The 16,189-nt window shown below is 35.1% G+C and overlaps 1 protein-coding gene across 1 annotated transcript; it reads right to left on the bottom strand.

The window, feature by feature from the left end:
• Positions 1-2,149: 2,149 nt before the first annotated feature.
• On the bottom strand, positions 2,150-11,819 carry LOC138878664 (uncharacterized). Its single transcript, XM_070158351.1, has 6 exons — positions 11,673-11,819; positions 11,104-11,559; positions 10,443-10,643; positions 10,106-10,225; positions 2,924-3,121; positions 2,150-2,803 (listed from the first exon to the last, which is right to left on the bottom strand). The coding sequence occupies exons 1-6, from the start codon at positions 11,817-11,819 to the stop codon at positions 2,150-2,152; spliced, it is 1,776 nt and encodes a 591-aa protein (XP_070014452.1).
• Between the last annotated feature and the right edge of the window lie 4,370 nt (positions 11,820-16,189).

Genomic DNA, 16,189 nt, shown 5'->3' with positions numbered 1-16,189 from the left:
TGTCTTGTTCCTTGTAACAGTTCCATCTTCATCAAGTTTGTTTCTGAAGACCCATTTAGTGCCACTTACTAATCTATCCTTGGGTCTTGGAATCAGATGCCAAACTTGACTCCTTTCAAACTGATTGAGTTCATCTTGCATTGCATTTACCCAGTCTGCATCCTCCAAAGCCTCAACAACATTTTTAGGTTTAATAAGAGACAAGAAAGCATCAAAAGCACACAGATTCTTTAATTGAGATCTAGTTTTAATTCCAGAAGTTGGATCAGTAATTATGTTCTCAATGGGATGAGAACTTTGATACTTGTAAGGTTTCACAACCAACTGGTTTATGTTTGATGTTTCTCACATGTTTAGTTGCTGAGGAATAGGCTCGTGGAAATGTTCCATTTGGGAATTAGATTCAGTTCTTCTTTGTTCAGTTCTCCTGTCAAGTTGCCCTGGATGGAAGAACTTCTCCCATCACCTATTCCTTCTTCTGGTGCAGCTTCAGCTTGTGATGTGACTTCATTTAAAACCTTTACCAACCCAATGGCTTCATATTCATGTTCCTGTCTCTCAGAAAGAATGTTAGTTTCATAAAAAATTACATGTCCACTTTCTTCTACACACAGTTCTTTTGTTGTACACTTTGTAAGCTTTGCTATGTGAACAATATCCCAAGAATACTCCCTCATCACTTCTGGGATCAAACTTACCTAGGGAGTCATTTCTATTATTGTGCACAAAGCACTTGCATCCAAATGCCCTAAGATGGGATATATTTGGTTTTCTCCCTTTAAGTAACTCATAAGGAGTCTTCTCTATAAGAGGTCTAGTCATGCACCTATTAATGATATAACATGCAGTGTTTACATCGTTTGCCCAGATGTAGGGGAAAATTACTAGAAAGAAACATAGTCCTAGCCATATTTTCAAGTGTCCTATTCTTTCTTTCAACTACTCCATTTTGCTGTGGAGTCCTAGGGGCAGAAAAATAATGATCTATGCCATGCTCATCACAAAATTCAGCAAACTTAGCATTTTCAAATTCAGTTCCATGATCAGACCTAATTGATGCAAGTTGATTACCTAGTTGTTTCTGAGTTTTTCTTACAAAAGAAGTAAACATGTCAAATGTGTCATCCTTAGATGTTAAAAACAATGTCCAAGTAAACCTAGAGTAATCAACAACAAACACCATAACATATCTCTTATCGCCTCTGCTCAAAGTTCTCATTGGTCCACAAAGATCCATATGGACCAGTTCCATCGTTCTGGTGGCACTCACCATTTTCTTAATTTTGAAAGAGGATCTTACCTGCTTCCCCCTTGCACAAGCCTTAGAAACTTTATCTTCCTGAAACTTGATGTTAGGCAGACCTATCACCAGGTCCTTGGAGACTAATTTGTTGAGTTGACTTAGACTTGCATGTCCAAGTCTTTTGTGCTAAAGGAGGGGATCATTATCCAACACACTTAAGCAAGTGAGTTCATTTTCTGAAAGAGTGGACAAATCTACAATGTATGTATTGTTTACCCTTTTTCCCTGCAAAACAATCTTGTTAGTTGTAAGATTTATCATAAAGCATTTGGTAGAGATGAATGCTACCAAGTTACCTCTGTCACGCAGTTGTGATACACTAATTAGGCTATATTTCAAGTCATCTATCAAGTATACATTCTCAATGGAATGTGAGTCTATCTTACCTACCTTTCCAACCCCATTGATCTCACCTTTCTTGCTATTTCCAAAGGAGACATACCTCCTTTTAGGCTCTCAAGTGAAAGGAACTGGTTCTTGCTTCCAGTCATATGCTTTGAACAACCACTATCCATGTACCATATTTGGCTGCTCCCCTTCACTTGGAACTGCAAAAAGAAATCAGGGGTTAGTCTTAGGAACCCAAACTAGTTTGGGTCCCTTTCTATAGGCAAAATGGTGAATTAAATTCCTTTTAGTCCAACCTGACAATCTATATTTCCCTTGAACAAAAGTTTTGTTCTTTTGACTGGCCTTTTCTTTTGCAGTACACTCACTTTTATAGTGACCAGTCTTTCCACAATATGTGCAGATTTTGTTCTCAGGAAGGGTGGTGTACTTGCTTTTGGGATCCCACTTAGGTGTAGGGGTCCCATATCCAAGTCATCTCTTATTGCTACTATGGTATTATTGTAGACATAAAAGTGCATCGGAGGACATGTTCCATGTACAGGTTCTATCTAGCTCATAATTGACCTTGCTCAGATCCTCCTTTAGGACTCTTATACGCGCATCTCTTTTGTACAACTCATCTTTCATTTTTCCTACATTTTCTTCTAAAGTGAGTTGTGTGTGATCATCTTCCTTTTTTCTTGTTCCTAATTTCAGTTTTAGATTTTTAGATCTTAGCTCTAGGACAGTAGTGTCAAGTTCATGAACCTGGTTCTTTAACTCAGCATTTTTACTATCTCGTTCACTAGCCCTAAGTTCCAGATTTTTGCACTTAGCTTTCAAAATCACACACTCCTTAGACAACTGTTCTTTTTCATTGTTTAGATCCTCATATTCATCAATGAAATCCAAAAGCAACTCGGACAACCTTTCTTTTGACAAAAATTTAATCTTGTCTTTTAGATGAATTATACTTACCTCAGATTCCTCATCGGATTCTCCAATTGCCATAAATTCTTGTTCATCTCCATCTTCATCTTCTAAATCCTCATCTGAGCTCTCTCTCCAGGAAGCAACCATAGCCTTTGTTGATCCTTTGTTCTTCTTGGGATGAACATATTCCTTCTTTACATTTCTTCGTTCAGCCCTTTCCTTCTTCCATTCAATTTCCTATTGAGGACAGTTATTGATCATGTGGTCAGTCTACCTACATTTTAAACAGCCCTCATTGGTCTGTTTTTCAGGGACCCTTGGTTTGTTGTAAGTTGCACCTCTTGATCAACCCTTTACTCTTATTAGATACTTCTTGAAATTCCTCGTGATCATAGCCATTTCATCCTCCTCTAGATCTGCACCTTCAGCGATTCTGAGAGCCATGCTTCTTTCCTTCTTGGATGCATCCATCTTAATGGTTTGACTTCTAAGTTCATAGGCAGTGAGATTTCCAATTAACTCGTCCAACATAAGAGTGGCAATGTTCTTTGATTCCTGAATAGCAGTGATTTTGCTTTTTCAAGTAACTAGCAAAACCCTTGTCAGAATTTTCGCAACGTTGTCTTCTTCAAGGATAATCCTTCCAAGAGACTTAAGTTTATTTGTTAGTGTTGTGAACCTTGTATACATCTCTTGGATGGTTTCACCTTCCTTCATGGTGAAATTCTCATATTGAGAATACAGCAGTGTTTCTCTTGATCTCTTCACTTGAGGAGTTCATTCGTGAATCACTTGCAAGGTGTCCCAAATTTTCTTAGCAGTAGTACAACTTTGAATTCTGTTGTACTCGTCTGGGCCAAGTCCACACATAAGCCATTTCTTGGACTTAGCATTCTTTTTCCACTTTTTCAAGTCCTCAGCCGTGCAGTCAGCTCTTGTTTTTTGGCACTTCTACTCCTTCAGCAGTCTTCTTCGTGGTAGCCCGAGGACCGTCAATGACAATGTCCCATAGCTCATAGTCTTCTCCAATGATATGATCTCTCATTCTATTTTTCCACCAGCAGTCGTACTGGCCATTGAAGAGTGGAGGCCAAGCAGTGGATTGTCCTTCCTAGTTTCCAAGTGGTGCACTCATCTTGATTTGTTCCTAAGGTGTTAGCCTCTTCAAGGATAACCCGCTCTGATAACAATTGATGTTTTATACTTCAATACCACACAAGTTGGGGGAGGGGTGATTTGTGTGGTGTTCAATTTTTTCGCTTAACCTGGTTATAGAAGGACCTGGTTCTTCTATGTGTTCCAATTACTACTGTTGTGAAATAATAAGTACAGAAATTAAAAACACAAAGATTTTACGTGGAAAACACCAAGCTCAAAAGGTGAAAAAACCACGACCTATTTTCCAGTAGGATTTTTCCAAAGTCTCAACTAAAATCACTGAGCCAAAAACTGCATTTACAAAAACTCTTTTGTAAACTTAGGATTAACTCTAATCTCGTTGTAGCACACAACCTCAACTGTTGTGACAACTTCAAGTTAACTCTAACTTGAAAACTTTGAGTACCTAATACAATTGCTTCTAGATAAAGCTGAAAGGTACAATATAAAACCACCTACTACAATTGAACTAGAATAAAAGACAGACACTTGGAACTGGTTCTTTTATTTGGTTCAAGTAGCTTCAGGTTTGCACGCTTGAATCACACACAAATTGCTTGCAGAATTGCCTTGCTATTTTGCTCTCAATTCACATTTAACTTCTGTTTGTGTGCATTACCTGTAAAAGAGAACAACACTGATATTTATGGAGTTAGTAAATAGAGATTGACTAGAATTCTGATGCTACTCTTCCTTGGTGGAAGAGTTCTAGTTGATCTTAGCCTCTAACTCAATCCTTCTCTTAAACCGTATTCTCTTTGAGTAAGGAGCCTTTCTCCTTATCCAATATGCAACTTTTTTTATTAGGATCATGAGATATCACTTCTGATAAGTTAGGTTTATCTCCTTCAGATGCATCTCACATGCTTGAGTTGACCATATTTGTGCTTCATTAGGATGGACCTGGTCGATATCTGAGTTCCTTTATCAGTCTTCAAAACTCACATTTACTTGGTCCAACAATAGCTTTGTCTTTATCCTTATATTAACCATATATCTCAAGTTTGAATGGAAGGAACCGAGTTTTCTTTAATACGTAGGAGCCTAAAAAGTCTTTCCCCCCATATATAAAATCTCAACAAGAAAACATTTGTGGGTGTTGGTGGCATATTGTAGGGCAAGTGGCTGCCACAGAGTGGGAAGCAATATTCTTGTACGAAAAAATCATGGATAATTTTAATCACAATACTGCGCGACTCATTAAAAAAGATATATCCCAAGCTTTTCCTCCGAATTTACGTTATTTTCCACTAACAATATGGTCCATTGTAATTACTATGCAAACATCAGACTATTAGGTAGTAGTCATAAATCAGTTTGTGTGTGTAACTTTGTAGTACATGGGGTCCTCAATTGGTCTTGTACTTGCCAATTTTCTGAAACGATTTATGTTTATATATATATATATATATATATAATCGTCGGCATAATTTCATTTGTTATAATACGTTATGTATTATTTTTTTATCAATTAATGCTATTAAATAAATTTATTTATAACAATATTTTAACTGACCAATAACTCTTACATCGTCAGTGCATGTCTTCTTGAACACCGGATGTTGAATCTATATAAATGTGAGGAGAGATTTATTATACTAAAAAATTAGGACAAAATCTAATTGATAAAATCAAACTATATTTACCTTAATATATCGATAGTATAAATTCTTATATTATTCGTAAAGTTTAATGGATTTTAACAAGTAATGTACCTTATTTTCGCCGTATCAAACTAGTACGTAATTCCTCATTACAATTTTATGTAAAGGTTCAAAATACGAGAATTAAACTATTTAATTTTTGGTATCCATTGGATGTAATCTCTTCAAGGTTTTTAAAATTAAATTAACATGTTAGGAACTATATAAAAAATGTTATAAGTCAATATAGATGATAATTCAAAATCTTTGAAGTAACTGCGGTATAAAAAATAAAAATAAAAAGAACCTCTTTGACTGTTCAAATATGTATAGTGACAGATAAAGTGGAACAAAATGAGTAACTCACTCTCGAAAATTAGACAAACTTAACATTTAAATAACAAAATTATGAAATGAATGTTTACATCTTCATTGTACATATCGACAAGGAAGACGGTGGCAATTTAGAAAAAGATAATATAGAAAACATATTTATATCAATCAAACTGCACTAAATAAAAAATTAGAAACTGCAGTATTGAATATATATATATATATATATATATATATATATATATATATATATATATATATATATATATATATATATATATATATAAATGAGGATAAGCAGGATATACTTATCATATATAAATGGTTTCGGTTATCAAATTAATGTTACAATTAGGTAGCAAATTAAAGAAATTATATTTGCGCCCTATCCATAACATTATTTTATAAACATTCAACATTTCATTCTTGAAGTTCTTTAAAAACCAAATTCAGTTCTTAGTGGTTGCAAGTAATTAACATTTGATCTAGTTTAACAATTTTTCGATGATCAAAAAAGACTGATTTTCGGTTCTCTAAAATTAAAAAGCACGTGAGACAACAATCTATGCCTACGACGTCTCCTTGAATAACTTAAAATTTTCGTTAAGTTCTCGAAAATTTACATTGTCATGAAGAAGTTGCATACTTTCATATAAATAATGTTACACAAAAGTGTGACATTCAGGCGCGAATCTATGTAGGGAATTGTGGGTGTCACGTCAAGCGCATGCTCGGGTAAATATTTTATGTGTGTATTAGTATATTACAAAAAAAAAACTTGTATATAAGTAAAGGGTGAAACCTTAAGTCACAAAATGATTCTAGGTGCCATGGTTTATAAATTTGTCCTTGTTCCCTTTTCTTTGTTCTCTTTTTGCGCTACTTTTCTCTTTTAATTCTTCATCTTTTTTATTTTCTCTCTCTTTGTACAACTCTATTTTTATTATTTGTTAAATTATATATTTGCTCCTTTTTCTTTTGTTAGATCTTCAAAATTTTATTTAAATGTGAATTTAATCATTGTCTCTTTTTATCACCCCCAATGTTGTTGTTTCCTTGAGTTCCAAATATTCTTAAATAATGGCATCAATAGATAATATAATTATAGTTATATATAGATTGAAGGAATGTATTTGCTAAAATTTTATTTATGTATTATGGTTTTTAATTAATCACATTATCAATAGGATTTTAATCGAGATAATTAGATCAAATTGAATAAAACTTATTCGATTTGGTGATCATATTTATTTATGTACCGATAATCTTGCAAATCAAACTTAATTAATTCAAAGTGGATCGAATCGAATCGAACCAGTCAAATTAATTCAAAAAGAATCAAACCATTTAAATGTCACTACTAGAAATTGGGCCAAAACCGACCACGACCAACCGACTGACTTCGATCGGTCAAAAAATGGACCGAAAACCCAACTGAATTCAGTCAATTTTCCAAAATATTTTTTTTAAATTTTTTTACGAAACCAACCGACTTCATGGGATTTTTTGGGTGCAAAAAATACAGGAAACTATTTTAGAATCCCCCAAAATTTATTTTTTAAGAAACCGACCGAAATCAATTGATTTTTCATATAAAATTAATATTAAAAAAATACCAAAATTGGTCGGTTATTTCAGTCAGTCATTTTAAAAAACCGACATACTTCGGTCGGTAATTATATATTTTTAATAAAATATAATAATAAATTAAGGAGTACAAATAAATTAAAAGAAAGTCTTAAACCAAATTGTACCGATAATCTAGTAGTAGAATAGTATCATGTCATAGTACAGACCTTGATTCGAGTCCTATATGGTACATTTTTTAATTGCATAATTAAAAATACTGACCGATTTCGATTGTTTTTCGGCAGATTTTTTCTTTTTGAGTTGTTTGTGAAAATTAATTTACCAACCGAAATCGGTCCGAAACTACGATTGAATTCGGTCGTTATTTTTTACCGACCAATATATTTTCGACAGATTAAAGTCGGTCGGAAATCGATTGATTTTTTCAGATTTCTGACCGTTTTCGGTTGGTATTTCTGGACGGTTTTAGGCAGTTTTCTAGTAGTGTATACCCTAATTCAATTTTTTTTTTTACTAATGATATGTTTGCATTACAAAATAATAGTACCCACAGTTATCAAATCTTGAATCTGCCTTTGGTAACAATATTTTACTATTTCCAGTTCATAGCCTTATTCCTTGTTCACTATTTTCCATCATTTAGTTAATGTTCACAACAATTATTTGTTACGAAAGCTGTTTATCTTTATTATCCCACAACTCGGGGCTAACAAAGTTGCTAGAATGCTAGATCTATCATTTGACCCTTGGGCGTCACCTAGGGTCAAAGATTAATTATAATTTTACCATAAGTCGAAGGAATAAAATGACACACATACCGAATAAAGTAGCGTACTTTTATAATCCGTTCTTTTACTGGTTTGACTTTATTTAAAATATAAATAAAAAAAAACATAAAGCAAGAAAGCTTTTTTGTGTAGTACGTCAATAGTCACTTGCATTTGATCCATATGTAAACAATATATAACTAATGTAATAAATTATGCAAGATTAAGGAATAAAATTACAACTTGCTTTTAGATGCATGTACTACACACCACTAACTAGCTATTAAGGAAATTGTTTAAAGGAAATTAAAGTAAGATAATTTATTCGCATAAAGATTAATATCTTTTCTTTGTTTTCTAATCATCCCAAAGTGTGGTCTTGTTTGGTCTTTAACATGGGTGTCTAGCAGATTACCAGTAAGATACAAGTGTTGATACCTAGGGAGTACTACGTAAAGATTAATGATTATAAGGTCTGATAATTAAGGTACGGTGATTAATAAAATAAGTACGTACCTAATCATATATAACCAAATTTAGTCTTTTATGCTCCACCTTCTCATGTCCTAAATTGCTTAAGCCAGCTAGACAAGCAGTCTTCTTTTCCTCAAAAAAATAATATCATTATCCTTGTGTGAATATATGATATTCTCCTGTAAATTAAGAGTCCACCAAACCGTATAGAGAACTTGATTTTCTATCAATTCTCATAGAACACACACACAACAGTAAATAAATAAATAACACAACAATTTTTATGTGGAAAACTCTCAGCTCACGGGATTAAAAACTACGACCTGCACTTGTAGGATTTCAACTTCACAAACCGAGCAACTTTAGATTACAACCTATGTAACCTAGGAATTAAACTCTTAATCCCCCGCCTACTTTCAATAACTATATTGCAAGCCTTTTTGTAATAACTCTATTACAAAGCTAACTACTTTGACTAACTTTAGTCAAACACAAACACAAGATTTATGGTTTATAATGGTATCCTACGAGATGCTTCTAAAAAAGCAGAGTAGGAGTTACAAGTGAATAATATACACAAAGACACAAAAATACTAAGGACACACGATGTGCTCAATGTTGGAATCTGGTCCTTTGTTACGTTGCTGCTTTGTTCTTCAATGCCTTGGAGTAAATGAAGGCGACTGCACACTTGAGAGTAAAATATGATTTAGGATTTGCAAGTGTATGTAATCCCTTGCTTCATATTGGTAATATATAAGTGAGGTCATCAAGGATGATGCAAGGAAGTGTCTGGTACACAACATGCTTCAACAGTGACCGCTGCATTGTTGTGTGCACAGTGCAGCAGATTTAACAGCTAAAAGAGTTAGCTTGTACTGTGATCGGAGGAACTGATATCCATTTGTTCCCTCTACTGTTCCCTTAGCTGATTTCATTTTGTGCAGGATATTTTACTTGTTGTTCTGAGCACGGAGAGGCTTTGTATCAGGTCTTTAGCTGGTTCTCATATGAAGTTTGTTAAATTATCAAAACAAAAAAGCACACAACTCATCAATTTTCCCTTTTTTGATGATTCCCTCTGAGAAACAGATCTCCATATTGTCTCCCCTTCAATTTTCTTCCCCATTTTGGCATCATAAAAAGAATTTACAAGTAAACAGAAAAAAAAGTTCAGTAAATTTAACTCATGTAACTTGTGTGCGCACAAGCATAGCTAAAAATAGGACATAAGAGTATAACATGCATATAAAAAAGACTAAGATGCTCATTAAATTTAAGGAGAAGAAAAAAAAAAGCAATAGTAGTAGTAGTACTATCATTACAAAACATCCACAAAATAAACATTACTAAAGTACCATAGTCATAGGCAAAATATATCAAAACATGACTATAGAATAGGGCAGGGACTGCCAAACTGGACATTGACAAGGGGACAATCTAGGGGCACTGGAAGAGGAAGGGAAGGACGAAGGAGCAAGAGCCTTGAGGAGACTATCCACACGAGCATTAGCAGCCCTCTGCTCATTGATTAACTGCTCTTTCAGGTTCTCCACCTATTTCCTTAGCTCTACATTCTCAACTGTCAAGCAGGCAACTTCTGCTTCCTGAGCACTGCTAGAAGCAAGTTCCGCGCTGGCTTGACTAAGCTTTACCTCAAGAATGGTATTCTGGGCCTTCAGCCTCCTTATCTCCTTGTTAGCAGAGCATCGATATACTGAAAAATTGTAGAGTTGCTGCCAACTCCCCCCTTTTTATCAATGCATTCGCATTCCTCCAAGGTGTTCATTGAGAACATTTGCTTACGAGTTCCTACAATTTCTCTCCCCAAGGGGACTTTAAAACGTTCAAAAACTTTATGAGCAGGAACCTATATGGAAACCCATGGTTCTCATCCTTGAAGTTTGTCACCTTCTTCATGTTTTCAATTAGAATCCCGGGCAGTTTGATAGCAGTGTATCCGTCCAGTGCCTCCAAAAGAACCAGGTCTGCTATCGATGCAATGGATTGTCTTTCAGCTCGAGGTAGCAGGACCTTGTTCACCATCTCCAACATGAGTTGGTATTCTGTAAGCAGTGCCTTCTTGTGCACTCGTTCCCCTTGCTGAACAGCCTAAGACTTTGGTATAAGCTTCCTAAAACTTGGGGGACAGGCCCCCTCAACAGTTGAGAGCCCTACAACAGGCACCTAAAGAATATCTCCTAGCCCAGCCTCATTAATCACAAAATCCACTCTATTGACCTTCAAGCAGATGATATCACCCTCCACAGTGAACAGATCAGCATAGAAACTACGAATTTCCTCATCTTAGACCTTTAGACTCTGAATAGTAAAGAGATGAGTCAACTTTTGGAATTTGCAGATTTCAACCAATTGCTACATGTCTGAATTGTTAAGAATTTCAATATCAAAAACTCTTCCCCACAAAACTTTTTTGCTTTCCTTTCATTCTCAAACACTTCAACTCTGGACCTCTTTGAGGAATCAGGTTCCTCACTGCCACTTGTCTTTCTCTCGTGAGACTTATTTTTTCCAACACTTTTTTCCTTCCCAGCAGGCTTTTCCTTCTCACCAAACTCATTCTTCCCAGTTCAGTTTCCAGAACCTTTACTGGTGATACCTTCTTTTGTTTCACATTCTTCTTAGAGGATTTACGAACAAGAGAAGCAGGTTCCTCATTCACCTCTTCATCCTCAACTTCCACAATATTGGCTGGAGGCAGATCCTTCTCATCAACTAATCTACTCTTCACCAATCTTCTTCTCTTCTTTTTCTCCTTATTTTCCTTTAAAACATTTTCCAGGGCAACTTTCTTCTGCTGCCTAATGGTGGGTCTTTTAAGAACAGACATTTTATAAGTTGTCCCACCACTCCTAGCAGCGATGAACTTGGCTACATACACATTGTTATAGTCCTCCTCACTTCCAACTCCTTCTTCTTCTGACAGAAACATCATTTCAGGATATACAAAATCTAAAGTGGTTGCATTAATGTGAGGGGAAGGATGAGGGTTAGTATTTTCCAGGGGCTGTTTAGTAGAGCATGGAGTTTTATCCCAAGTAGGAGTAGAGAACTCCTCTTAGGCAGAGGGATCAGGTCCCTTTATTGTCTTCATTTTAGCACTTACTAGTTCCATGTCACCTTGAGGCACCAGGTCTCCATTTCCATCATCATTCCCTCGACATCCCCTTGAACCCAAACACTCACACAACCAAACACAGACTCCTCTATCGGACTCCCTTCAGCAACAATAGACAACATATTTTCAATATCTTCTTTCTCACCCATCTTTTCCAATAATGCAGAATCAGTAAGATATTGTTATATCTCGCATTGTGTCGTACGTTAAAGTTCTATTTTCAGTAAATTGACATAAAGTAGGGGATGAGATTACCTTGATATTAGCATATTTATGCTATTTATACCAAGCAATAAGTAAGTGTCATGAAGGAAAGGGTACACGAATTAAAGAAAATGAGTTTTGTTGAAGGTTTTAGAATTGGGATAAACTATGGGTCGAGCGATAATACCCGATATTTATGGACTAGTATCATGCAAGGTACCATATGACCACGATAGTATGATGTATAAAGTAAATTAAAAATAAGTAAAATTTTAAATAATTTGAGACAATTCTTAAGTATGCGGGTAATTGGTTAATTATCGGGTAGTAGGATATTAGCAAATTAATAATTAAACTATAAGATGAGAAACCCAAAATGTGGCAACTAGTTAAAGAAATGACTAAGAGTCATTCTTGATTAGGTGGATAATTCTTACAACAACACTTATTCTTACTAGGTGGCATAATATGTTAGTTACACCTTTATTAAATATCCAACATTTTCCATATCAAGACACTACAATTAAGAAGTGGGACGTTACCTATCCTCAAAACTTTTCAACAAGTTTCATTCAAAAAATACTTCAGTCAGATCCTAAACGTTACATTAAGCAACATGAATTCTTGCGACCAAAAAGGATCCAACGAGAATTATTAGCAACGTAAAATTTTACGGTTCTAAAGGAGTACGGTGCAACCTTTTCCAAAAAATATCATACGAATTTTTCCCTTCTCCGTGTATGTTAAAGCTAAGCTCTTCCTTCATTTTGCATGATCTCGTAATTACACGAGTTTGACAACGTGACACAAAGAAAAAAAATTCATGTCCCCTAATTTACTTATATTTTGCTAGTCTCGCAAGTTACGTATATTTTTCTAGTTTTGTAAGTTAATACCATGTACTTTTGGAGATCACCCTCTACAAGCATGAACCTCTACTGGAAAAAAAAAGCATGAAAGTAGCTTTCTGATTGATGTCATTTTGTTGTTCTTAAACACTAGAAGAACACTTACCTTATTACCCCTAATTTTGTTACGCCTACTGATTTTTTATCATTGTTATGGTACCAACCATCCTTCTATTAACCAAATGATGAGTATTTTGTAAATTGAATATTTTCTTCTTCTAGTAAAGAAATCAGAGAGTTTATATATACAGTATGTGAGCACGTGATTTTTGCTCTATGAGAACTACTCCCAAAAATTTAAAATAAAATGGTTTTGTGTTGTTTGTAATTTATTGGTATTTTTTTTGGTGCGTGTTATTTCTACTTTAGTTAAGAAAAATACAAAAATATATGTGTTGCATTTGCATTTAAAATTTAGGATTAATTAACCAGTGATTTGTTTTATGAAAATGAAAATCATAAAAAATAATGTACTTTGCATTTTTAGCATTTAATGTTGAATTGTGTGATTTTATTGTTAATTAGCATTTAATTGTATGTGATAAATGTTATTAAAAGATAATTAGTATTTTTAGTAAGTTAACTTGGTTTATGATTTTAGAAAATAATATAGAAATCAAAATGAATGAAAAGAATAAAAGAAATAGAAAGAAAATAAAGAGAGAATTAATAAAAGAGAGGAAACAAGATTTGGGCCAAAAATCCCCAGCCCAAACACAAAATCGTCCAAACCCGTTCAAAACTGGACCAACTAGCCCAGACCCGTCTCCAGCCTCAACCAAACGACGCCGTTTCAGGCGTTTCAATCTGGACCGTTGATCTCAGCTGATCAAACGGTCCCAAAGCTTTGACCAAACCCGACCCCCGACCCGTCACTCCAATACTCGGATCGCCCCAGTACTACTCCAATACTCGGATCACCGTCAGTTGATCGTGAATGATCCAACGGCCAAGATCAAACGCCCCCTCCCATATATAAGTCCAAACCATATCCCACCCCCAAACCAAACCCCCCTCGCCCCATCATCTCTCTCAGACCCTTCAGAGACGCCCCCAAAACCCTAGCCGCCCTCGTTCCCTTCGCATGAAAACCCGGCGGCACCGGCTCCAATAGCCGTGAAATTCACACCACTGAACCTCCTAACCACCCTCAACACAGATCCCTACCCCTTTAACCTCGAATCATCCTCAAGTTTCTCGAATCTTCATTTGAAGGTTCGAGCAAAATCTGGACCTACCCCAATCCGCCCTGAACTCACACCCTGGCACCCCTTGACCTCCCTCATGACCAAACCACCGTTGGTTTGGTTCGAATCTGGATAGAAACACTCGAACCCCAAATCGAAATGTAAGAACCCTAGAAAACCAAAACTGGTTTCTGTCCGAAGTTTAAGGGGATTTGGGTGTTTAACTGACCTTAGTCGAAGTGTTCTCAGTTGAGAACACTCGATTAAGGTCTGTTTGACCTCAAAAGTTCAAGTCCGAGTCGAGTCAAGTCCGTCTGTTCTCTGTTCCGTTTAATGTATTTTTCCTTCTTTTCTTTTATTCTATTTTGATGTTTTAAACGTCTGTTTATTTGTTTGGTATTGTTATATTAATTTTTTTTAAAATTTTTGTCGATTGTTCTGTTCTTCTCCCTCAGACCTTTCTATTTGGTCGAATTTGTTTTTGCTCGTTGTTGTGTATAATTATAGTCTATTTAATCGATTCGAATAAGCTTCGACGATTAGTTAAGTCTTATTGAAAATCCCTGTTCTTGTCAATGTTGCTTGAATTGCCTGATTATCTATTTCTGTTTGATTGTTGTCAATTGTTGTAGGCAATCGGTTAATTAGTTTTCGTCGATTAATTCATTCTTGTTTGTAGACCAATAAGTTCGTCAAATGGTTGTTGTGTGTGCTGATCTGTGGACACTTAAATTCAGGGCATTGTCAATAGGCTGACAATGATCTTGCATTCATGTTGATTTTGATTCAATTTTCAGTTTCAGCTTTAAGGATTCTATTGAGTTCTGTGTTGTGTTAGTTTGGTTTTGATTTAATTTCAGTTCATTTGTTTCAATTGAAATTTAACCTCAGTCATTCAGTTGTCAGAAGTAAGTTGGTTATAGCTGTTAATCAGAATTAGTTTTAGATAATTGTTAGCTTGAACAGATTTTAGAGTTAAAGGTTTTAATGCAGATGAATAGATTGTAGTGGGCAGTAATATTAAGGGGTTTCAGGGGTGATTGGGAATGGAACAGTTAGGGTAATATTTTAGTGTTAGTGACTTGTTAGTTGGGTATTAAATGTCCTTAAAATTAATAAGGTAATGGGGAACAAGAGAGAATGGGGGCTGAAAATAAGGAAAAAGCTTTCCTTAGTGGGTTTTAAGTGGAAAAATGCAGATTTTTAGTGGGGAAGGGGGTCGGGTAGTTAAGTTTGAAAGAGGGGGCAGGTCTGGATGGCTATAAGAGAGGAGGATTAGGACTGAAAAAGGGGATTGATTTTTGGAAAGCTTGGGGAAGTTGAAAAAGAATAGGTACTGTTTCATTGCCTCGCTTAGGATCTGAAATAGCTAGAACTTTTCTTCCTATTACTTCTGCTCTATACTTGGAGTCGTTTATCGCTGCTGATTATTTGTTGTTGCACTGCTGTTGCAACTACTGTTTGTTACTACTGCTGTTGTTGATCCTCTTTTTCCTCTTCTTGTATTGTCAATACTAGGTACATGCTTCGAATTCCCTTGATGTAAGTTCAACCTTGGAGTGAAAAATGTAGTTTTATGCTAGAGTTGAGTTCATTTGAATACTTGTAGTTATAGTTCGTTAAAGGTTGTACTTATTTAGTTTTTTTTTAACTAGTTGGCTTGTTGACATGATATGGACTGCACGGATTTGAACTAGGATTGTTTATATTACATGAATAATAGACGACTGTATAATTAGGACTATTTATAAGTTGTTTGGGCTGCTTGATTCCGGGACTGTTTGGATTTTGGAATATGATTATGTAATAGTCATATTGGTTTAGTGTTGTTTTGTAGTATAATTTTGAAATAAGGAGCAAGCTGCAAGATGAAACAGGAACGTGTTTTTTTGAATTCATGCATTTCGCCTGCACTAATAAAATTGAGCTGAAATCAGCAAGTATGGGTTTAAATGTGGTTATTGATTAAGAGTGCATCCGTTATTCATATTTTGTTAAGAATTAAACTTGTATCTATGTATTCTCGTAAAATTCTTTTTTATATATATATATTTTATAATGCGTATATTTATGTAAGTTTTAGACAATATTGTCATTAGTGAGTTTAGACAAATTTTAGACAATATTTTGTAATGCGTAAACTTGTATCGTTGTAGTTTAGACAAGCAATATATTTTAGTTGTAATAATAATGTTATGGTACACGTTTTCAATCTGATAG

The sequence above is a fragment of the Nicotiana sylvestris genome, chromosome 9, assembly GCF_000393655.2.
Source record: "Nicotiana sylvestris chromosome 9, ASM39365v2, whole genome shotgun sequence".
Classification (NCBI taxonomy): Eukaryota; Viridiplantae; Streptophyta; class Magnoliopsida; order Solanales; family Solanaceae; genus Nicotiana; species Nicotiana sylvestris.
The sequence above is the reverse complement of the archived record's forward strand: the minus strand, read 5'-3'. Positions and strand labels throughout refer to the sequence as shown.